The sequence below is a fragment of the Dermacentor andersoni genome, chromosome 6 (genome assembly GCF_023375885.2).
Source record: "Dermacentor andersoni chromosome 6, qqDerAnde1_hic_scaffold, whole genome shotgun sequence".
Taxonomy (NCBI): domain Eukaryota; kingdom Metazoa; phylum Arthropoda; class Arachnida; order Ixodida; family Ixodidae; genus Dermacentor; species Dermacentor andersoni.
Genome location: NC_092819.1, coordinates 21,850,794 through 21,873,653, shown reverse-complemented (window position 1 = coordinate 21,873,653; position 22,860 = coordinate 21,850,794). Strand labels below are relative to the sequence as shown.

Below are 22,860 nucleotides of genomic sequence, written 5' to 3'. Positions count from 1 at the left end.
GCAGTGTATTAGTTGTTAGGGCGTTCACCTGTTCAGCACTAGGTCGCAGGTTCGGCTCCCGGCAGCGTAGACAGCATTCGTGTACGCCCGATACGGCTCCGGGGCCGAATTCGCAAAGCTTTTCGTTCGTGAGTGATGTTTGTTATTGACAAGTCCCCTTTGCTAATAATGTGCCCATCATAACGATTAGGTGGAATCTGCTCTTACGAACAGTTTTAGCGTAAGAGCTTTTCTTGTAAATACTGGCCCTGAATGCTGTTGGAAATATGGTAATGGACATTACGCAAGCGCCCCTGAATTAAAACATTTTTTTGATAGCAAATGAGATTGTAGATTGTAATTGCTGCACTTAACGTGGAAGTTCTTTCGTGAAAAAGTGAGCAGCATTTTACACGCTGATGCTGCTCGCTGTGATAGTTTTCTTTTTCATCGTCTTCTACACCACCGTTATAGTCCAAACTAAAATACAACCGTCACTCTAGCGTAATAGACAATAAATCATCGGTGTCTTCTTCTACATTGCCATCGCGGAGATTAATCGCCATAATATGCATATTTCACAAGATAGTCTACAGTGTCAATCATTCAACGCTGCCGCTTGTACTACCTACCGCACCTGACGTCGTTTAAACGACCCTCTAAGCTTCCAAAACATTTCTGGTAGGACCGTCGCATTTAATTCATCCGCTTAGCCGCAGGCTATCATCCACTGGAATGATCTTTCAGAGCACATCGTGGACATCCGTGAGCCAGCTAGATTTAGGGCCGAAGTAACGACCATTTTTTTTTCTAATTACTAATGCGTCATTAACTATTGCATAAGGATGTTCTTACTTTTCAGTGAACGGTACTAACAGTCAATAAGCATTTCATAATCACGTTGCTCATGCTCCTGACATTACATTACGGATAGGAACGGAGTACTCACGTGCTAACGCTGGAAATAAAAATAAGAACAAACGAAAGTGAGCAAGTATGGCGACTCATATACCCGACAGGCCGTCGGAAAGCACTCATCTCGCCAAATGCGTTGAAAATAATAAAACTGAAGCTCATCGGCACCGAGTACGAGGGACAAACGAAAAAATCGCCGGTGAAAGAAAAAAAAAAAAAAGAAAGGCACGCGCCGATGAAGGGTGAAAAGAATCCGCAACCTGCGCGCGTCGATCACTGTCCAGGAGTGTATAGCGCGGTCTGTGTGGCTGTTTTGTTGTTAGGTTCCTCATTTTATTCCTCTTATGCGACGCACGTCTGGGCAGAAAACTTATGAATAGGTCGGAGGTCAACGAATATGGTTGTGCGACAGCTAATGACTCGCTGACGTCACGGACTCAGCTAGAGAGCGAAGAAAGGGGCATATAGGTCGTTGAACTCGGTGCAAGTGCTCTTGAACGCTGTGCGGCTGACAGGTCTCACTAATAAATTAAGCAGGCGCTGACGACGTAGTTATGATCGCGCCTGCCTGTTTATTTCATCCTTCTTCTTTTTCATCACTGCTGTCAATAGACACGCCTCATGGGGTTGTTTGAGACGAGAAAATATCGGTCAAGTATTAAAGGAAAACTTTAAAAGACAGTGGTGCGACCAGCGTTATTGCATGGAGCCGAGGCGATCGGGATGTAAAGTTTGATATAAAAGGCCCCAAGTGGCTGAAATGAGGGTGCTTGAGATATATACATGGCGAGTAACAAGAGTTCGCAAGGACTGCATGCAGGGGCGAGTGGAAGTCACGAACATTGGAACCGAGGGTTAAGAGGCAGAACCAAGATGGCTTGGCTGCGTAATGAGAAGAGACGAGAAGTATATACAGTGGCGTAAAGGCAATGAAGATTAATGCTTGTGACAAGAGGAAACGAAAATTGGCCCGAGAAGAGGTGGAGACGTACTGCTGACGGAGATAGCACCGAGCGGCTGAACAGGGAGTGGGCTACTGTTGAGACAAGCCCAGCCAGGTGCGACAGAACTTGCAGAAAACGGCGACTCGATCAGCATGGGCGCAGCTAGCAGAAGAATAAAATGATGAAGGGCAAGTATACTCGTATAGGGAATCACAATTCAGAGTTATATAAGCGGAATAATGAAAACGCCAGTTTTTTTTTCTTCGTTTTTCTTCGATGTGGTTTTCAGTTACTGACACTGTTAAACTAAATTCATCAGCAACAGAACTTGTTGCTGAGCTAGTTGGTTCATGACTTAACAACAAAGGTTACGGCGCTAAACAGACGAGGACGAAGTGAGGCGCCCGTATGTGTTGTGTATATCTCACTTCGTCTTCGTTTGCTCACCGCCGTCACCTTTGTTTTTAGAACATCAGCAGCGGCGTGTCGACACGAGATGGGTATATATTAATTTGTGAGACGGTGCTTTTTATACGCCCGCTGTCACATCCCAAAATGGTGTATACTTCATCTTCATTTCTCTGCCACAAGACTGCGTATATGCAAGAAATCTTACAACATCGTTAAAAAGATATATATATATATATATAATATACTCTTTGGTTAGCAGAAAACTCATGTCGCGCACGCTTTTGTAAAGATCCCGTTTTGAGTTCTTTCGAATTGCTCTTGCCTGCACCAGAAGCCCTGCGTGGAAACGTCGAACGAGTTTGTACGCATGCATGGCTTTGCTCTCTGTAAAGCGGAAGAACGCGTCGACCTTTTAAACAAGCGCGAAATGCGGAAGGTCGGTGCTGGCGCGTGACAGCTATAGGTGCGCACCTGATAGGAGGCGGAAACCATGCGCCTAGCTGCTACCGCCAAACAATACATGGATCCGAATGGAAAAAGTACAGACGACCATACTTTTGTCTAGAACGCCGGGGCAGTGTGTTAGCGGAGTGAAGAGAGCGACATCTTAAGTTTAGTGCGTTAGAATGTCAATGTGGGAAAAAGAATGCGTGTTTGAATGTACTTATACATATATAAGAAATATCCGCGCTTGTAATCCGCGGAAGTAACTGCATACAACAACGCTCAAATCTGCAAAAGACGGTCTCCACTCGCGGATGAGCGACTCGTCCACTTCGTATCTACGGCCAGCGGCACTGTTCCCCCATTGTGTTTCGATGTTGACAAAGCTGTAGATTCACACGCCGGACGTTATCGCGGGCGAATCAGTCACGTGACATGTGACGTGAACCGCATTACTTCGCAGCTATAGCACTCACACGACAGCGGATGGCAGCGCGGGCGGAAAAGCCCACGCATGGACAACGGCAGAAGGAGCAAGCGCGACCTGACGAAAACTGAGAGTAGTATCGTTTACTATGTTACTCTATGATGAAAATACCAACTGTGATTTTGCCCACCGCCGTACCGCGAAGCACTTCGCGCAGATTGCGGGAGCCGCGGGAACAGTGTGACGTGTGAGTTTGCCAGCGCCGCGTGCGCTCATGCGTGCGCTATTCGCTAACTAGTGAACTCAAAATGGCGACCCTTAAAGAGGAGTAGAAAGGGCGACAATGAAAGTGGAGAAAGGAGCTTCAACGCGCAGAGGTGGGGAGAGGGTGGGTCTCCCTAGAAGCTCACACCTTCCATGGGACTCTGCTAGAAGGTGATCGGCAGCGCGGCGCGCATTGCCGTGAACCCACACTTCAAGGTGAAATTTGCATAAAACCCGCACCCGCACTTTATTGTTGAATTTCTTTGAAACTTTGCTGCAGATTATATGCCCCAAAATTATATATATATATATATATATATATATATATATATATATATATCAGTGGAGCATAGATCACAGGGTCCGGCACAGAAATAGTTTAAAGAATGGAAGCACATAAGGAAAATAACAGGACTTTACTGACGTTTCGGCCGGGGTCCGGCCTTCATCAAGAGTGTGATTGCAAGCACACAGAGTTCAGTTTATGCATTTTTTTCTCCGTAAATTACAAACTTGCGCCTGCACACAGTGGCATAATGAAAAAAAAAAGAAATATAAAGAAATAAACAACGTTGTCTATGACCACAAGCACGCGAACATTTAGTGACGTCATGAATACAGTCTGAATATATATATATTAGGTGCAACTAAGGGTCGTTTGCTCCGTACCACCGTCAGCTGCAGTTAGCTTCTCGAAGAGGCAGGACGTATGTAGAGTGGGCTCCTGAACAACACTTTGCAATGGGGTGAATGCGGTTTAAATCATGCTTCCGGGACCTCAAAGAGCTGCGACGTAATGGTAACGCATTTATTTCGAATTTACCGCTAAATCGCCGCTGATTTTTTTTTATTTCCCTCAATTCACTCGTACACTCGGGTTTTACGTAACGGGGGAGCGAAATACGTAATGCAATAATTCAAGGTTGAACGCAATGCGGATGAATAATCTACCTGTACAGGATGGATAACACGTCGCCGAATGAACGAGACACTGACATATTGAATACAAAAAAAATTGGCTATTTCACCCAAAGGCGCCAGCCAACAGCCAAAGGGGCGTTGCGAGCGTCGCATCTCGATGGGGCACGAGGTGAGATCGAAGGAAAACCATCGGCCTTCGTCAGCACCCCATTGAAACGATTAGTTAAATTTATCTTGACGTTTACGGTCCGTGTCTCTCGGAACATTGTACACAAGCAACTGTCGCGTGTTGTCACACGCAGTTGTCTGCACGCAACTGTCAACAGGAACGCTAAGGTGCATGTGTGCACATATGTTCAATAACGCGAGAACATTAATAAAGATTTCGTTCATTCATTCACCCCAGCAGCGTAAGTCAGAACACTGCCCCGTCCCCGGCAGAGCCGACTGAGCGCAGGGTGACGGTGCGTCCACTTTACTTCGTCGCCTTTTTGCAGCCAAACGCAATGCGCGTCTATGGAGACATGCTAAACCTCCACGCGTGGACAGCGCATGCGCGTCGCTATATACCGAGACAGCACGACGACGACGACGGCGACGGCATCCATATAATTTGCAATCGTACAAGAAAAAAAAGGGAAATTTCTTTCCCCGCAACTCGTCATTCGGTTCCTGTCCTTGACGTGTGGCCATTGTCGCGTTGTTCTTGCTTTCGTCGTCAACGTCGTAGTCCATTGGGGCGAAATGCAAAAACGCCCGTGTTCCGTGCATCGTGCGCACGTTGAAGATCCCCAGGTGGCCAAAATGAATCCGGAGTACCCCACTATACAGCGTGCACCTCATAATCGTATCGTGGTTGTGGCCCGTAAAACCCCAGAATTCAATTATAATAACATCATCGTCAAATGCCGTTGTCGAGTCGGCTGTCGCTGCTTTAGCTGGCACGTAAGGCGTTTCCCTGAGGCATTATTTTCAAATTTTTGTATTCTATAAGTAACAAGCTAGGCACTGTAGGAACCGTACGTCGTTGTAAGCTAAAGAAACCAGCTTGAGGCAGCGACTTGCTGCTTAACTAATCTCGGTTTATAGGCTGGCAACGCCAAGGTGCGCGCACGAAATATACCCTTCAACTCAGGAGTGTGCAGTATTGGGCTGGTTGGTTCGTGACGAAGGTGATAAAAACAGTGCAAAGGACAGGACGAAAGCAGAGACGACGCACACGGCGCTGATGTACATGTACATGTACATCGTCTCTGCTTTCATCCTGTCATTCGCGCGGTTCAATGCCCTTAAAGTCGGTAGCTTCCGCATATTTGAAGTAAAGCCAGTGAGACCAGCATTGTCCCTTAAAATGATAGATAATGTGAGTAAACGTCATCTATCAGCACGGATGAACAATTTTCGCAATCTTTAAAAAATTGAGACACAAACGACTCAACCAGGACAACGGGCTAGCAAGCTTTTTACGATATTTCCAATACATAAAGCGACAGGAGCATCGAAAGTGGAGTCGACGCTGAAACCAAGTCTCGTTAACGCGGATTATCGAGCATAGGGTCTTTGTTTTTAAGACTGTGTGCTGTTTTAAATATGTCTTTTTTTAATAACGACACAAGCAATGTGAATCTGCAATTTCTGGCCGTCAATTTGTGTGCGCGTGTACGTGTGTGTGTGTGCGCGTGTGTGTGTGTGCGTGCACACAACCACTGAAAATCGGCATCGCTTCAGTAAATAGCTCTGCAGCAGGAGGGCAGAAAAAGAAAGTGCCATTTCCTGATTCGCAGGCGGTATTGTACTGAAATGTACGGAATTTGTACTGCGCAGAACAAACGCGAACAAATCCACCCCGCTCACGCTGTTTTGAAATATGAACTTTATTGTAAGGCTCAGGCGAAGCGCTACGAGCACACGCCGGAAAAAAAGCGGAAACCCGGAACAAAACCGCGAACAATTGTAGGTTCAGGCGTTAGCACCCGAGCGTGTTCAACTGCGCAGCCACATTCTCGAAACACAATACAAGCAGACAACCAAGAGCGAAAAAAAAAAAGAATCCGCAAACACGTGATACCTCTACAACGACGCAGAACGTATAAACTCATGCGCACAGCTGTGCTCGATGGCAATTCGACTTCGTGTAAAGTTCACAACTGAAAGTGTATCAACACCGTTGGTAATATCGTCTGTTTCCTCTCTTTCTCTCTCTCTCTCTTTTCTTTCTTTGTCTCGGGTTGTTAACGCTTAGCCATCTAAAACTCATCAAGAACGGGCTTCGTGGAACAACGCCTAATGGAACTGATGTAGCGGAAAATTCGTCGAACCTAAGGAATGGTTCTTGTTTGAACATTTCTCTCGGAAATGCGAAAGGGGTGTCGAAACGAAGTGAGCGCGTCCTGCGCTGCGGCAAGCCGCTACCGCGGCCTCTCCTCTTCTACAACGTCTCTCGGTAATAACCGCGCAGCGCCGTAGAAGCTATAATGCCGTCTGCAGCCAGTATATACACAGTGAGATAAACCAACGGATTGCGTTCGTTCGTGGCTGTGGGATGCGGCCGCGGGCTGCGTCGTCTGCTCTCCCGCCTGAGAAGCGGACGATGTTGCAGACGCATAATCCAACTTTAAAAAAAATGACTATCTAACGCATTTAAGCAACGGCCTGCTACTTGTGCCCATAAACGTTCAGATTTGCATCGAGCAAATGACACACTCGCGAAAAAAAAAAAAAAGACTGTAGAAAGGGTTTTGGCACTTTCTGTCACGCGCCAAGACAACGCTACCAGACACCAAAATAACGCGCTATTAGAAGAAGACAAGCATCGAAATCGATGAGTAGCACGACCCGCAATGCCTGTGGCAAGTTCGGGGCAGAAGCACGAAACTGAAATTAGAGTTTGCTTTCCCTTTCAAAGCACCGTGCTTGCAAAGCAAAGCGTGGTAAGGTGCGTCTTCGCATGGATGCGCTGTAACGTACCAGCATAGACATTTACCGGGATTTTATAAGGCCGCAAGCGAGAACATCGACGCTCTATAGTGGGGACGTTTTCTGATGCTGTGATCAGCCATAATGCGCAAAATGCATTACTGTGTTGCATGGCTCGTCTCTTCGATAAATAAATCGTCCAATAAAAATGGCAACCTACCCACTCAGTGAAGATGGAATGGCAGCGAAAGCTGAAGACAGTCAAAGCTCTCAAACGAAAAGCAAAGTGCTTTCGCTCCCATTCCATCTTCACAGGGTGGACTGGTTGTCCGGGCTCGCGATTGTCGTTTTCGTTCAGCATCACGGGAACGTTCTTCGTCGGTGGTCGTTTCGCTCCGGCGCCGTTTATTCTCGTTGCTGTTCCCTCCGGCACTCCACGTACGCATGTTGTTCTTCGCGTGTACGAACTATACGTGTCCGCCTCATCGATAACACAACTGTTTTTAGCGCCGATACCTCTCCTGCTTATATGCTGCGATAACCTTGACGTCACACTATTTTTCACGTCGAGCGTTTCAATCTGTTCCACATTTTTACATCTGCGCCGCCGCACTGCACCCGTACGTGATCGCACACAAAGCAAACAATGAAACCCGTTGTATATGGGTTTCTTAGAAATCGCTAAGTCCGTTTCTGTTGCCGGACGCCGAAAGAACTACGGAAGATTAGTCATATACAGCTTTCGCTGTAAAATACTTCGTATTTATCATGCCACTGCCGACCCGTTCACGCCAGTATAGACGAGCCGAATATACAGTTCGTCATTGCAAGGTTGAACACAACGTTAGCAACGTATTGTAGAAGGTATGCTAAATGTATTTGTTGTCTGAAGAAAACGAGTAACGGCGCTGGACAACGGGACGTGACTGAGAGAGACAAAGTGCTGTCACGTCTCGTTGTCCAGCGCTGTTACTCGTTTTCTCCAGACATGTACCAGTACCAATCAGCCCAAGTTAGCACGTTATTGCCGTATTTAAGGTCATGGCTTTGTTTTCCACTTCATGTTTTATTCGCGTTTATTTTCTCTCAGTAAATACTAAAATTGATTTCTTATGTACTGATAAATTTGCGAGCACAATTCGTTGCCTGTACTTACATATCCTAGTTTAGGCCTCCTACTAGGTTGTGGCTAGTACCTGACCAGTGTTTGTCTATTTTCGTGTGTTGCAGTCAAAAGAACTTGTAATCAGTAAAGAAAGAAGCTGGATACAGGGTGCTCCTTTTTGTGGCGCAACAACATACTCATTGCCTCCGCACAACCCGCAGCTTTCACATTGCTGCACGCTGCAGAGTACGGTGGGAATGTGCCGTTCGTAGTGGTCGCAAAAACAGGAAAAGCGTGCAGAGGCAGCCGAAGAATTCTTAGCGCGCGCTCGACGTCGGAAGAGCAAGCATGCGGAACGTAGAGTGCGCGCGCGTGCTATAGTGTGTCGCGGAGTCGTGTGCCTAAGCGGCTTTGTTTTACGAGCACGCGACGCACGCGTGCTCTGGAGTGCTCGGCAAATTCCCGGAATCGTGAGCGAGGAGAGGGCGAACTTCATCGCGGCAGCCTCATTAGCATATGGGTCTGACGCTTTGTTATATGTCTATTTGGACCATCGAAGTAACGAACTATCTTCTTTTATTTCTTTTTGTTTTGTTTTCCTTTTATAGCGTACGCTTTCGTTGAAAGGGAGATTCGCCCTGTCGAGATTAGTTCCCTGCAAACACGCGCGCGAGTCGAGGACATGCTGGTACGCACGAATTCCACGCTCCTTTATGCATAGCATGGCACATCAGTCTCTGCCTTTCTTTTTCTCTCTCTCTAACTCACCCCCTCATCCTTTTTTTTTGCTGTTGAAATGACGCTTTCAAACAAAGTAGACGCTTTTGAAAACTGTGAAACTGGCCTGTGCACAGTGCACCGCTGCCCGAAATATGGCGGCGAACTAAATGGTGTGACTGCCGCGCAACTCCAACTCTGACAAAGTGCTAACATTGGCTGATGGGTGCATACTTCGCGTAGACTCTATGTATTGTTCTAAGACGGCTTGGAACAGAAAATAGAGCCGACGACAAGCACGAGCGATATCAAAACAAATATTTCGAATTAATGTAATCGATTTTCGAGCATCGTGTTAAACGCGTAAATAACAACAAGGATTTGCCAGCTGCACAGATGTAATAATACCAATGCGCTGCCCGCCATATCTCGGGCCATGGTGTATTGCAGAAAATACCGCCATTTCCTGTCCTTTGCAAGTTATCAACACAGAGTTATGAAGTTCCCGGCATTTCCCTGTCACGCACTGCAGCATCTTCCTGCCAACAGCAAAGGTGCACATGGATATGGGCTGCCATGTTATTGCCGGATGAAAACGATTGCTTAAAATGTTATTAAAAAAGTAAAGATGTTCCTCCGATTTCGTTTCCATGCGCATAATAACCGGTGTGCATCAAGCTGCGTGTCAAGACAGCGGTGTATGTGACCTTTAAAGCGGAGCCAAGTCGCGATGGTGCGCGTGAAATAATTGTGTCATATAGTTCAGTCCGTGTTGTGTTCCGTCTGGTCGGCAAGTGTTACTAAAATTTACATGGCTCATATTTTGACTGTGGTATAGGGCAGCTATCCCGCTGCTGGTGATAATGATTTCTAATGGCACCCCCTTTGAAACGCTGTGGCGACTATGAAATAATTCATTAGTATACGTGTTAATGCTGCGAAAGTTTACTGATGTGACATTATTAATATGCACCCGCCAAGGCAAAAGCTAGAAAAGTTCGAAAGAAAAGAAAACGGCAACGAAGAGGTTAGCTCTCGGAAAGTTAATGCCAGACCTGTATAAAGAACTTGGTATGTAGTCACTGCCATTGTTACCGAATCAAGCAAAAAGTGATTTTGCTGCAACGGTTAAAACGCATGCATTGCGAATCCACGGCAGGAATAAAATTCCTGATACAAAGCCGGCACAGGAGCCCAAACGAATGGTATGACCAATTTAGCTTTCAAACTACAGCACGTATAGAGCCGGCGCCGCCTAAAAATACAGAAAAAAAAGAGCGCGCATACCCGCAAGCTGTCTCTATGCCTTCTTGAGCTCGTTAGCCCTACGCAGTACGTCACTAAAACCGTGCATCGTGCTGAAGCTGAAGCTGGTACTAGCCCGTCGAACGAGTCAAATTCGCAGACTGACTGTTCGCCCGTGTCAAGAACAGCACACCCAGTAAGAACGTTTACACCCTAATCGGTGCAAAAGAGTGATTCTTATATTTACACGCGTCAATGCACCCACGTGGGCTCTGCTAGGGTACAGTATGATTTGCATATCTTATTTTTGCACAATGACCCAGGACCGGGACGAACGAGCATATAGAAATTGCTGTGGCATTATATGTGTTGCTTCACAACGCGAATGATCAGCAGTGGTGGAACAATGGATGTCACCGGAGCCAACATTTCGGCAAATGAATTCTCATTCTTGAGGGCCCAGACGAAAACAAGTACACTTGTCCAAACAATTGGCTATGGTTTGGACCTCCGGAATGCACTCAAAAGCCTCACTGTGCATAACAGCTAAACAGTGTCGGTGTCATGGCTAGGCAAAGTTTTCAAAGAGCTTTTTGATGTTGTGGTCCTGGGTGCCTTTTCATCCGAATGAATGCATGAATGAATGAATGAATGAATGAATGAATGAATGAATGAATGAATGAATGAATGAATGAATGAATGAATGAATGAATGCCTTGTACCCGCAGGCCTATTGCTACAGCTAACAGTACGCACGAGAGCCGGTTTAGCATGCTCGAACAGGCTCACGTGTTCGGCGCCTGTTAACGTCATATCTACACGAAGAACCTTGATTTGGACGAGTTGGTTAATACTGGGTTAGAATCACTGGGGACACGCAACTAAAAAAAAATAGACAAAAGAACACAAAAGCAGAGGAGAGATCCTGCACTTACTATTCAGCTTCTACGTTACTGCACGATTTTATTCTATAGCAGCGATAGGCACGGGGACTTACCCCGGCCGACCTGACGGTTCAGTTTTCGAGGGCAATATATACCCTGGCTCGGTGACGACTCCCTGAAAGATCTGTTATTTTCAGGGCTATAACGAGCGACGGACCTGTACAGGGTTAGCACAGGCCAACTGCGGCGAAGGCACGTTTCCAGGCGAGCAAGCGACGCTCAGAAGTTGAAAAAGAGCACAAAAGGATACAATCAGTGACAATGTGTGCACAGGAGAGAAGCGAGCGATCGTGTAGCCTTACAGCGAACTTAATTTCGAATGTCACGGAACAAAAGCCGATGTACCTGGGCACCGTTGCCGTTCCTAATAAAGGGAGGAGGAGGAGGAGGAAGAAGAAGAAGTAACATTTAGGCCCCAGTCCGGGCTTCTTTGTTATATGTATAGGCTTAGGCCTCCTATAGACTAGCATATTTCTTACCTGCTGCACCAGAAGTGGCTATATATATTCTTTTTCGAACGTTCGAACTGACGTGAGAATTTACAAATGTAACAGTTTAACTCAATATTTCTTTTGTGTTCCTTTACAAAGAGGCACTAAAAGGCATGTTCAGCTAAACTATATCATAGTGAGCTCGCTTCTGCGCCGCTCTTACCCAGAGGGAACGCTCGGTGTCACCGTGGAGCTTGATCTCGGCTTGACGTCATGAATTTTCGACAGCGTCCGCGAGAACCGATGGCTTGACCTAGCAAGTTTCGAAAACGTTTACTGCGACAAAGAGCCACGAGTACGGGAAAATACTTCGAAATCCATGATGCATTCTAAGAGAACCGACGACTTGACGTCCCCCATGACGTTACGGCACTGTGGTTTCGGCGTAACGTTTAAAATCAGGGCAGTTTGGCATTTATGTTCCCCGCTGGTAATGAGCCATTTCGAGTCACATGAATGGAAGTGGAGTTTTACAAATAATTCTTCACCAGTGTAAATTAATTCGAGGTTGGTGTTTCGCGTTCCTTTGATGAACATGCACTTATAGTCCTGCCAGAACATCTTGCGATGGCTCAATGGCTGGCGTTCTGCGGCCAAGCACGAGGCCACAGGTTCGATTTCGGACGGTAGTGGCCGCCTTCCGATGTGGGCAGAATGAAAAAAAAAAAAAAAAAAACTAGTCCACCGTGCTTTTGATGCATGTTAAAGGAACACCCCCGAGTGGTCAAATTTAATCTGAGTACATCCTATACAGTGTCCCCACTTTGCCCGCTGTGCAGCTGCTGAAAGGTGACTCACAATTTAATTTTACTGTCCGATTGCCAGGTTTACAGCACCCACCCCCCTTTTTTTTTTGCAGTCTTTTCTTATCTTTTTCTAAACGAGTGGTGTTCAAGCTAAGGAAGGACACCTTAAGTTACAAGTACTCTGGATTGATTTAGTTTGAATATGATTGCAGACATTACGATACTCATTTCACAGGTTCATTCTGAGCGTCAAGTCTGAGATGCTGCAGCTTTCCTTGTTGCAGTGTATATAGTGTACAGAGTGTAGTGTCGGGGGCACACAGCCGGTAAGAAGTGCGGGCCCTGAAGCCCCATCGTCCCACTGAATGCGCTCTGCGTCGCCCTCTCGCAGAAGGACTTCCACTACGAGTTCACCGAGTGCGACGACCAGGGCGGCCGGTGGCGCGTGTCGGTGCCGCGGCCGCAGACGTGCGTGGGCGGCGCGCCCAACGCGCCGCAGCGGGTGGAAGACTGCACGACGTCGTGCGCCGCGGGCTCGTACTTCGACCGGACGCGGCTGGCGTGCGTGCGCTGTCCCGCGGGCAAGTACTCGCTCGGAGGGGGCCTGCGCTTCAGCCAGTGGGACGGCGAGCTGCCGCCGGGCATGCACGTGCTCACCGAGGCCATCGAGTCGAGCTTCCGCGCCCGCAGGACCAACGGCACCAACGCCACCACCCCGAACGCCGCCCTCAACTGCTCGGCGTGAGTCGGGGGGGACGACGGCGGGACGCACACACCATACTTGGGAGAGCAGCTTGCAGTTCGGTTGGGGGGTTCCACTATAGTGTCGCAGTTAATGTGCGCTAGTTGGTACGTCGTCTTGAAATACTAGCGTACAGCCCTAAAAAGACGAGGACAGGAAAAGAGCAGTTGATGTGCTCTTCTGTTATTGACTGGTATCCCGAGAGAGGTGGGGGGGGGGGTGAAGAGAAATAAATAATATTAAGCGAGACGCTTTGCCGAGCACCACCGCAGTACAAGAAGCGCAATGAATTGAAAATATAGGCGTGCTGGGCTAACGTCAAAAATTCAGAGATGAAGAACAATACTAAGTGAAGAAAGAAAAAACGGATGCTCATTGGTTCGAATCCCGCTGGGAGGCAAGATTTTTTTTTTGCTTATTGACATTTTTTGTGGATGCGTTTACGCATTTTTGTGGACGCTAAGTATCGGCTTTCACAGTGCACAGTGTTAACTAGTGCTAACTAATGTCTGCATGTGCTTTCGCTTGTATGAAAGCTCTGCGTATTTGACAAAGCGCAGTTGTAACGTACTGCTAGAGAGTCTCCTAAGGTGGATATATATATATATATATATATATATATATATATATATATATATATATATATATATATATATATATATATATATATATATATATATATATATATATATATATATATATATACACACGATAAAACAAAGTGAGAGGAAACTCACTATGTTCCAAAAAGAGTGCTCGTACTTTATTGGGCAGTGAAATAACTCTAAAATACGTCATACTGGAGAAACAGTGACACTCATGAAGAACTTTCCTCATTCTTTCTTTTCCTACACGCACAGTTTGAGAAGGGTCAGTGTACGGCGCACGTTCGCAAAAGTACTATGGACCAGCCTCCTTGTGCGCAGCAAGCTTATTAATTGAGCCAGTTGGTGATATATCATCTCGGAAAGGCAGCGTCAACAGACAGGTCGGCGCGAAAGCAAGGCAAAAGACATGCACAGCCCTGAATCTGTCAGTCGCAGCGCCTGTATGCTTCGCTGATTTTAACTTTCTTGTGGTGCCGTCGGCTACCGCTGCCTTTGCGAGATGACTCCTTGGATGCATCACTAGCCACCGCGTCACTAATGGCCGCTGCGTTTCGCGGTGCTCCTTGCGGCACGCAGGTACGGTTGGAAGGCGTTCCAGCCCTACGTGGCATCCCAAGGGGGACCGTGCGTGTCGGTGCTCACCTACTCGGCCAAACTGGTGAAGCCCGGCGTGCTCACTTACACCTATCAGTACACTGACGACACCGTCATCTTCAACTTCGAGGTGCGTCCGCGCAACTCCCACCTGCCGCGCGGAAGCGTCGACCTCTTATACGAATTGCATTCATCAACCAACGCAGGCCCAAAATGACCAATGCCAGAGCATCGAGCACTCGGAGAGGTACAAGTGGCCTCAGACGACGGAGGAGGGCAAATGGAAGACCATGAACGTGAGTGGACGGTGCGCGTTCGCGCCGTGCTATAGTGCAGTTTAAGAACATGCATAAAGAGGCTGAAACACTTTAAGGTGCTTTTCAAAGACCTTGCTTTCAGAAGAACAAGATATTTGGCAGAACTTACCATGACGACGTTGCCCTACAGTACTATCATTAAAGGGATATTATGAGACTGCAGGCGTGATGTGGCCTGGTGTTTGCCGTAGTATAGCGATAATAGAAATGCCAAGTTAGGCAATCATTGCGGTCGTTATCGTAGACGAGCGTCTTCTCGATGCGCGCTCATCTTTTCCCATAGCGTTACGTAAAATATAAACATTCTGGGGTTGTGCGTGCCGAAACCACGGTTTGATTATGCGGCACATCGTAGTGGGGGACTCCGGATCAGTTTCTGACCAACTGGGGCTCTTCGACGTGTGCGCAAATCTAAGCAAACTACAGTTTTCTTTTTTTTTTGCATTTTTCCCTCATCGAAGTGCTGCCGCCGCGGCCAGGATCGATGCCACGACCTTGAGCTCACCAGCGCAACGCCATGGCTACTAAGATATCCGCAGCGGGTATACTGTTACGTGTCCGAACTGCATTTAAGGTCTGCCTTTATGAGACAAGATCAAGAAATTCCTACGATTGGTTCTTACCAGTCAGTTCGATATGCAACTCCTGCTAGGAGCAACACACAACGTGATCTCATTCCGTACATGCTACGATGCCACGAAGTATGTAATCCGTCCGGACTCGACATTATGGGTCTCTCGCGTGCAAATATCCCTAAGCTGCGACGGCGCTGTTTGAGCCCCCGGTTCTCGCAGGTGAACCTCCAGGCGGGCCTGAACGTGCTCTACTGGAAGACGGTGGGCATGGACGCCGGCGAGGGGAAGACAAACAGGCCGGTGAAGATTAAGAGCATCGAAATAAGCGGTGCGTGCTCCTCGTGCGTTCACGTGCGACGCTTCTCTCTCTCTCTCTCTCTCTCTCTCTTAGTTTCACTTTTCTTAGCGAGAAGTGAACTTATCTTGTCCCTTTGTGGGTGTAAGTAGTCGCAGGGGATCCGAATCATGACCAGGCGACTGAATATTATTCGGATCGATTGCACGGCGGGAGGTTCTCAGGAAACGAGCGGCAGCTTATCGTTATCATTGAAAAGAAAAGTATTCAGTCAGTGCGTCGTACTAGTGCTAATCTGCGGCACTGGAATTTGGATGATAACAAAGTAACTTAAGGACCGCGCAACGAGCAATGTAATATAAAACGATAGATGGGGCGTTAATAGAAAACCAGAGTGCAGTAACCGATTAGAGAGCAGTTGGATCTAGCTGATGTTCTGGTTGGGATTAAGAGGAAGTTGGAGAGATCATGTAATGCATGGAACAGATAAGCAGTCGTCTATTAGAATAACAGAGTGCGTGACTAGGTAATGGAAACGCAGCCAACAATGGAAGAGAACTAGGTGTTGCACGAGATCGTCATGTGGCGCTATAGCTGGCTGCCGGTCCATCGTTCAGTTCAGCAATTGGGCTAGTTGCGTCGCATTCACTGCAAGAACAGCGCTTGCTCAGAGGAAAAGGGCACACGAATCAATCAATCAATCAATTGATTGATTGATTGATTTTAACGTCGCAAGCAACACTGTGGCTTAGAGGGAAGCCATATAGGGGAGGAGCTCTGGATAATTATGGCCACATGGAGTTCATTTTACTGGCACTTCTTTTACTGGCAGTCCACGAGCGTTTTCATAATTACATGCGCGTCCGAGTGCTGCTGATGCGGGCGGAAATCGAACCCGCGACTTCGTACTCGGAAGCAGGGCGCCTTGGCCTCTTGAGCCACCGAGGCGGGTCCTACATCAGACTAATCGCGTAGCTAATGGGGTTACGATAGCAACTTACGGTGGACGTTAAATTTCATCGGCACGACGGCGTTTGCAGGTGTGGCCTACACGTCCGAATGCACCCCGTGCGCCCCTGGCACGTACAGCGACTCCGAGGGGGCCGTCGAGTGCAAGCCGTGTCCCCTGAACACCTACTCCATCGGAGACGCCTCCGCGTGCAAGGCCTGCGGACCGGAGGAGTTCGCCCGTGAGTTGCTCGGCGAGGGCGCCGACGGGTCGCTTGATCGACGCTCGTGTGCGCGTGTTTGTATGACATGCGCAGCCGTCGCCGCGATTACTTGCAACTTTTTGTTCGTGATTGGAAATGCGAAGCGCTGTTCCTCGATGCTGGGCCATTAAATAAAGCAGGAAGACGATCACTGATGAAGTAATGGCAAACGATGCGAAATTCAGCCAAGAGTTCTATAGGTTCAGTGAATCGAACATATCTACGTATATTTTTCATACTAAGGGTAACAAGAAAACCGAGCAGGCTGGTTCTTTGTTTGCCTCTGGAAGCAGGTCGTTTTTTTAAGATGTTATGCTACGATCTTCTGTTTCTTTTTTGAGTATTCTCTATAAACATTTTGACACCAACCAGTTTTAGAAATCCTTAGACCATGATACACCAAGGGGAATAGACTTGTTAACGACACTTCCGAACACACACTCCGCATGCTTTACTTATTCACAATGACAAGTCTTCAAGGAGGCAAAGTCCACGGGACTCTGAACCAACCATCGACGTCGCAAGGTTTTCAAATTGCAATGGTAAAGTGACAACAATAGGTGCCTTTTCTACGAAGTTAAACGGGTACGATTTGGTGACAAATAGAGTTCGAGGAATGGTGAAGGGTGCGCGTACGACGAATTTAGTTGACATGGGCATGACGTCTGACAGCGTTACCTGCACCCTGTAAGCTTAGTTGGAGATTGTAGCTCGTGCCCGATGGCGGTGCAGTGCACGCTACCTTTGTGCAGAGACGCGCGAACGAAGAGAAAGACGCGTCAACTGCTCGGCGGCCGGGGCAGACAGAAATAGTATGGCACAAAACAGCAAAAAAAAAAAAAAAAAGGCACGGGCGGCAACGCATGACTTATCACAGCTGTCCATTGGCGGGACGGCGCGACAGAAAGTGCGGCGTGAAGCGTGCCGTTCGCTGCGGGCACCGAACGTGGTGAAGGCGAGCGTGCTCGCTGTCGTCATGGAAACGACCAGGTGCTCTCAGAGCGCGCATTACCGCGGCGCGCCGTTATCAGCAAATTGAAAGCTCGGGTCTTTCTCGTCGCGAAGCGTGACGTCGCGTTAACCGGCAGGCACGTTAGATACACTCTGTCTAGTCCAAAACCATGCAGCGTGGTGAAAGTCATAGAGCTGGCGCCTAACTCTATGCGCGCCGTTGAAGAATATACTATGTGAATACGCACACTGAAGAAGCCGTACACCAGATTGAAAAAGCTGTTCGGTAGGCACTATCCTCGTGAAAAGCGATCGCAAAGCTGCTGTACCCGGTTGATGCCGACCTCGATTTTGATTTTTCTCTGGGCGTATCTAGAAAAAAAGAATATTGGGGCACTTTCACATTGAATCATAACTGTTCGGTTTTGCTTTGGTGACCGAGAGTTACTTGGCACGTGCAGGAATGTCAGTATACACGTGCGCTTTAGTGTCAAAAGCTGTTTATTGACGAACCGTTGAAGAAGAAAGTACTCTTGTCGAAACATCTCAACCGGACTGATGTGCCCCTTTCTGTTTTCTATTGCATTTTGCGTTATTTAGAGAGGTACGGCTACGATAACTACAGGAAACAAGAAGAATGGGGCGGGTTTTTTACGTTGTGTTATCCTATAACGGGGAGACTTCCATTAGAGTGCCCACGGCGAGGCGGTAGAGCGCGAGATTTCTGTACGTGTTCTTGTCGAGCTAGCAGTAGTGAGGACCGGTGAACTTTGCCGGGGCTTGTTTTCGCTACCAGACCCGTGTTTCACAGCGAATAGTGAGCGTTCTAATAGAGTCTATTGCTGCTACACCTATCACGGCAAGCTCTCACGACAACGAAAAATGTTGTTTCTTTGTTCCCGTTTTCAGATAACCTCTTGCGAATGTTTAAGAATCAATACTTGCAAAATATTGCGAGTGGATAAGGCAAGCGCTTGTATTGTGTACTTTTAAGTTGTTCTGCACGTTCCGCTCGCTGCCTGTGCATGTATTGATAGATGTAAGACAGGCAGGGCAGTGCATTCTTCGACATCTCTCGTGCGTATTTATTTATCAGACCTCCTCCTTCCGTCGTTGCGTGCCACTTGCGTGACTTTCTCTCGCCGTGTAGAATACCGTCGCGAAGAGAGTGTTTCGTTGTGTGGCGTATCGCCCGGGCCTGACCGCGGCGCATCGCAGTGCCCGGCTCGTCGCAGTGCGGCAAGCGTCCGCCGTGCACGCCGGACGACTACTTCGAGATGCGCAGCCCGTGCGACCACCGCAGCAACATGACGACGGTGTCGTACGACTGGGTGTCGCCCAAGGTGTGCGACCCGCACCACCCGGACTCGGTGCACCTGCCGGTGTCCGGCATGACCGTGCCCTGCCCGCCCTGCAACCCGGGCATGCACCACGGGAACCGGCACATGTGCGACTACTGCCCGCCCGGCAACTACTCGGACGGATACAAGGGTGAGAGAGAGAGAGTACGCGGGCACGATGCGTTGAGGGAGAGAGAAATAATAGGTCGACGATAAAGATTGACGCCGGCCACAAGCATAACTAATAAGACGTATCGGCACCCGTATACGAGAGCCACAGCGAAAGGTCTTGCACGGTGAACAAGGCTCTTGCACGGGTGACGAAGCGTCTCGTTATTACTTATGCTTGCGGTCGGCGTCCAGTTTACCTTGGGCTATGATAAATACCGACCAGATGAGTTTTCATAAACCACCCCTTGACTTCAGAAATAACAAGTAACGGCGTTCCAAGTCTAGAAGTCACAATTAGGCAATGAGAACCAACATAGGTTACCATCGCTCTTTTACAACTAGTCATCGTAACAGCCGCGCAGGTTTGAACGTTTAAAGGTAGAGTCGGTGTTAACGAATTTTATAGAGACGCTATGTACGTAGCTTCAGGGCCTGGCGTCATGTTACACACACTGTTACATGTTGTTAATTTTGTTCACGCGTGACTCGGCAGTTATATACCTATGGTTCGTTCCTTTAAGTTTTAACTTTTGGCCTCATGAGAAGAAATCTATATATTCAAACTCGTGCGGATTATTGCCGTTACTTAAGGCAAAGAGCGCCGGTTGCCTCTAATTTACGCGAATATGCACTTTTACGCAAGTTACCGTCTCTAGAGCGTATTGTTGGCTTCGGGTTAATTTTGGCCCCCCTGAGATTTTAAAACGTTCACTGAAAACGTAGTACACGAGCGTTCGTTTTTGCATTAACCCCCTTCCCCCTTAGGAATCTGCCAAAGCCGGAAATAAATACCACAACCTCGTTTGCAGCAGCAGAACGCCATATCCACCGCGGCGAATAGTTAGGCGGGAAAATAAATGCACAGTCTTGTGCAATGCACACTAAATCAGAGGGTGATTAACAACTATACGCTTTTTAAGGCCTACTTTCGCGCACACGTTCAGCTATACCATTGCATTACCCTTTCTCGACGTGTTCGGTTGGCATGAACAGAAGCTAAAAAATCTGAAGAAGTCACGCGTAGGACCGCAGCGTAGAGCTGCAAAACTGCAGAACGGGCGCATTTGCTCGTGTTCGTCCAGTGTACTTATCGATGCTTGTATCTAAAGCTGGCCCCAAGCACGAGTGCCCCCGCCTAGCTCCCTCAACTAAGCGAAGAATAAATGCATACTGCGAGTGAAGCGCAAGAAAAGAAGAACAGGGACAGATCGGAGAAAACACAGTGCAAGTGTTGTGCCCTCCGTCTGTTCCTCTTTTTTACGCTTAACTTGCAGCATGTCGTACCCACAAGATCGAATTTATACCCTTCTCAAGAATAAATACATCTACATCATACGTCCCTGTGGCATTTCTCTCAATTTTTGGATTCCCTCCTGGATCACAGAGTGCCAAGACTGCCCCGCATCAACAGTGCCAAACTACGGTTTCTTCCTGAAGACGTGGCAAGAGCTCCCAAACAACATGGCGTCGCGCTGCATGAGCCTGCAAGGTGAGCTGCCTACTTGGCGGATATCGATGAATGGATCGATTTTATGAGCGCCCCTTTGAGACATGGTAGTGGGCAGCGCCATCAAATTGGTTATTTTTGTCTTTATGAAGTGTCTATTCTCGTCCCTTAAGATCCGTGGTTCGTACTGACAAACCGTCGAGCCTTGGTGTAATTTATTGCCTTGAAATATTTTCACTCTGTGTGTTCCCTACCTTAACCTATATATATACCAATACTGCAGACGCTGAGCGTATTTTCATGCCCCTTAGTGTGGGCTGCCAAAAGTATCCCATTTGTTTGTGGTCGATCAATAACACGTGATCTTGCGAAACTTCCTTTTTTTTATTGGATCTCTGTCTTCATTGCCTCACGTCTTTTTTTCTTTTTAAACTGCAACCTGTATGCGTGTTGAGATTATTGTTTTTAAGGATGGTGTTGAATCATTACTTACCCCGATGCTCGAAACGGGGATGTTAGTTAACGCAAGGTTTCTCAAACAGTCCAAGAGCCTTTGGGCGTTACAATGTACCAAAACGAGAATAAGCAAATCTTGAACTGTCTTCTAAGTTACATTTCCTAACATGAGAGTTGAGTTTTGAGCATGAACTGAAGTATGGGTTCATTTAGGTGCAGAGGGACCTAGATTTCAGTACCTGTCTTTTTGTAAGAGGTCAGTTCATATGTTCGGAAGTAGTGACACCGTAGCTTTCATATACCGAACCAACCCCTTGCCTAGCAATCAACTTGTTGCTAGTGTGTCTCACAAACACTAGACATCACTATGCTTCTTTTCATGTTGTTTTATTTTTTTAAATTTCTCCGAACGATATCTGCTTTCCTGTAGGAGTTGATTCTGCCTGGCTGTCATGTTGTACCTTGTATGGTTCCATCTATAATTTCAAAATTTTACGTCTCGCCTCAGCAACAACGTGTTGAGGGGTGTTTGCGGCAACATATCGGTATAACGAAACTCCTTGAACAACGAAGCTGCGCGTGCGTGCAGGCTGGGGCTGTCGCAACGCGACGGCCTGGAAGGCGGCCGGCAGCTACGTGCAGAGCGGCCAAGGGCACGGCGAGGACGCCTACCTGATCCTGTCGCTGGACGTCGGAGGTTTCCGACGCCGCGACGTGTTCTTCGGCGGCCGTACCACAGCGTATGGCACCGTCAGCTTCACCTTCGAGCTCGACTGCTCCGGGCAGTGCGAGCTCGTATTCATGTCCGTAAGGGAATTCACAGATCCTCTTGCTTGCCTCGCGAAAGCGCCACTTAAGACTGTCTTAAACTACAAATATGATTTCGAGGCGTTAGTTCTGTAGCAGTCTCAGTAACGCGTGAAAGCTTTTGATTATACACTCGACAGCAAGTTGAATATGAACATTTCAGGTGCACCAGATAACGCGATATGTGCAAAAAGCAAACATTGGTACTTTTGAGAAGATGCAAACGCTGGTGAACACACACACGTGCAAGGTTCTGCCACCGAAAAGTTCAGTCTAAAAGCGTGGAATTAAAAAAAGAAAGGAACGTGTTAGGGGCATTTTTATCAAGCATGTTTCAGAATGAGCTAGCTATTACATGCGGCGTGTTTCACCTCATAAAGCGTCTTCTCGCAGTGAAACCAGAGTGTCAGATACAAGTATCTATAATGGCGTCGCCGCTCTTGCGCTTTCAGAAAAGCACGCAGGCATCCATAAAAACCAAGCTTTGGAGACGTTGACACACCGACTAGTGCATCTTTCGAAGTTTCGTAGTGTAGTACCGCAGTTGCTGGCCGCTGACGGTTGAAAGCGCATGACTGGCGATTTTTGTCAATAATTGTGCTGCTGCATTACGGGTAGAAATGTAACGTAATATAGACGCGCGCTTGATTGTTTAGAGCTTCAGCAGTGCAGTACGCGAAAAACAAACCAAAACAAACAAACTATGTTCTTGCTTGCGTTTCAGTCTAACACAAGGCAAGGCGTGTCAGTCGTCAAGTCTTGGACTGGCAGGCAAGAGAAGCAACACTACACGTGAGTGTTGACTATCAATCCCCATTTCCTAAGAAAAAAAAGAAAAGGTAACTCAAATACTTCAAGCGCTACTAGCATGATTGCA

At 47.5% G+C, this 22,860-nt stretch overlaps 1 protein-coding gene across 2 annotated transcripts in view; it reads left to right on the top strand.

The window, feature by feature from the left end:
- LOC126521343 (endosome/lysosome-associated apoptosis and autophagy regulator family member 2-like) overlaps window positions 1-22,860 on the top strand; it is a 56,321-nt gene that overhangs the window by 17,350 nt on the left and 16,111 nt on the right. For both annotated transcript variants that reach the window (XM_050170020.2, XM_050170019.2), the window contains exons 2-10: window positions 12,861-13,210; window positions 14,396-14,543; window positions 14,620-14,709; window positions 15,525-15,633; window positions 16,641-16,790; window positions 18,981-19,253; window positions 20,658-20,762; window positions 21,766-21,983; window positions 22,708-22,775. In XM_050170020.2, coding sequence (XP_050025977.1) covers window positions 12,861-13,210; window positions 14,396-14,543; window positions 14,620-14,709; window positions 15,525-15,633; window positions 16,641-16,790; window positions 18,981-19,253; window positions 20,658-20,762; window positions 21,766-21,983; window positions 22,708-22,775 — 1,511 coding nt within the window. The remainder of the gene's footprint in view (window positions 1-12,860; window positions 13,211-14,395; window positions 14,544-14,619; window positions 14,710-15,524; window positions 15,634-16,640; window positions 16,791-18,980; window positions 19,254-20,657; window positions 20,763-21,765; window positions 21,984-22,707; window positions 22,776-22,860) is intronic.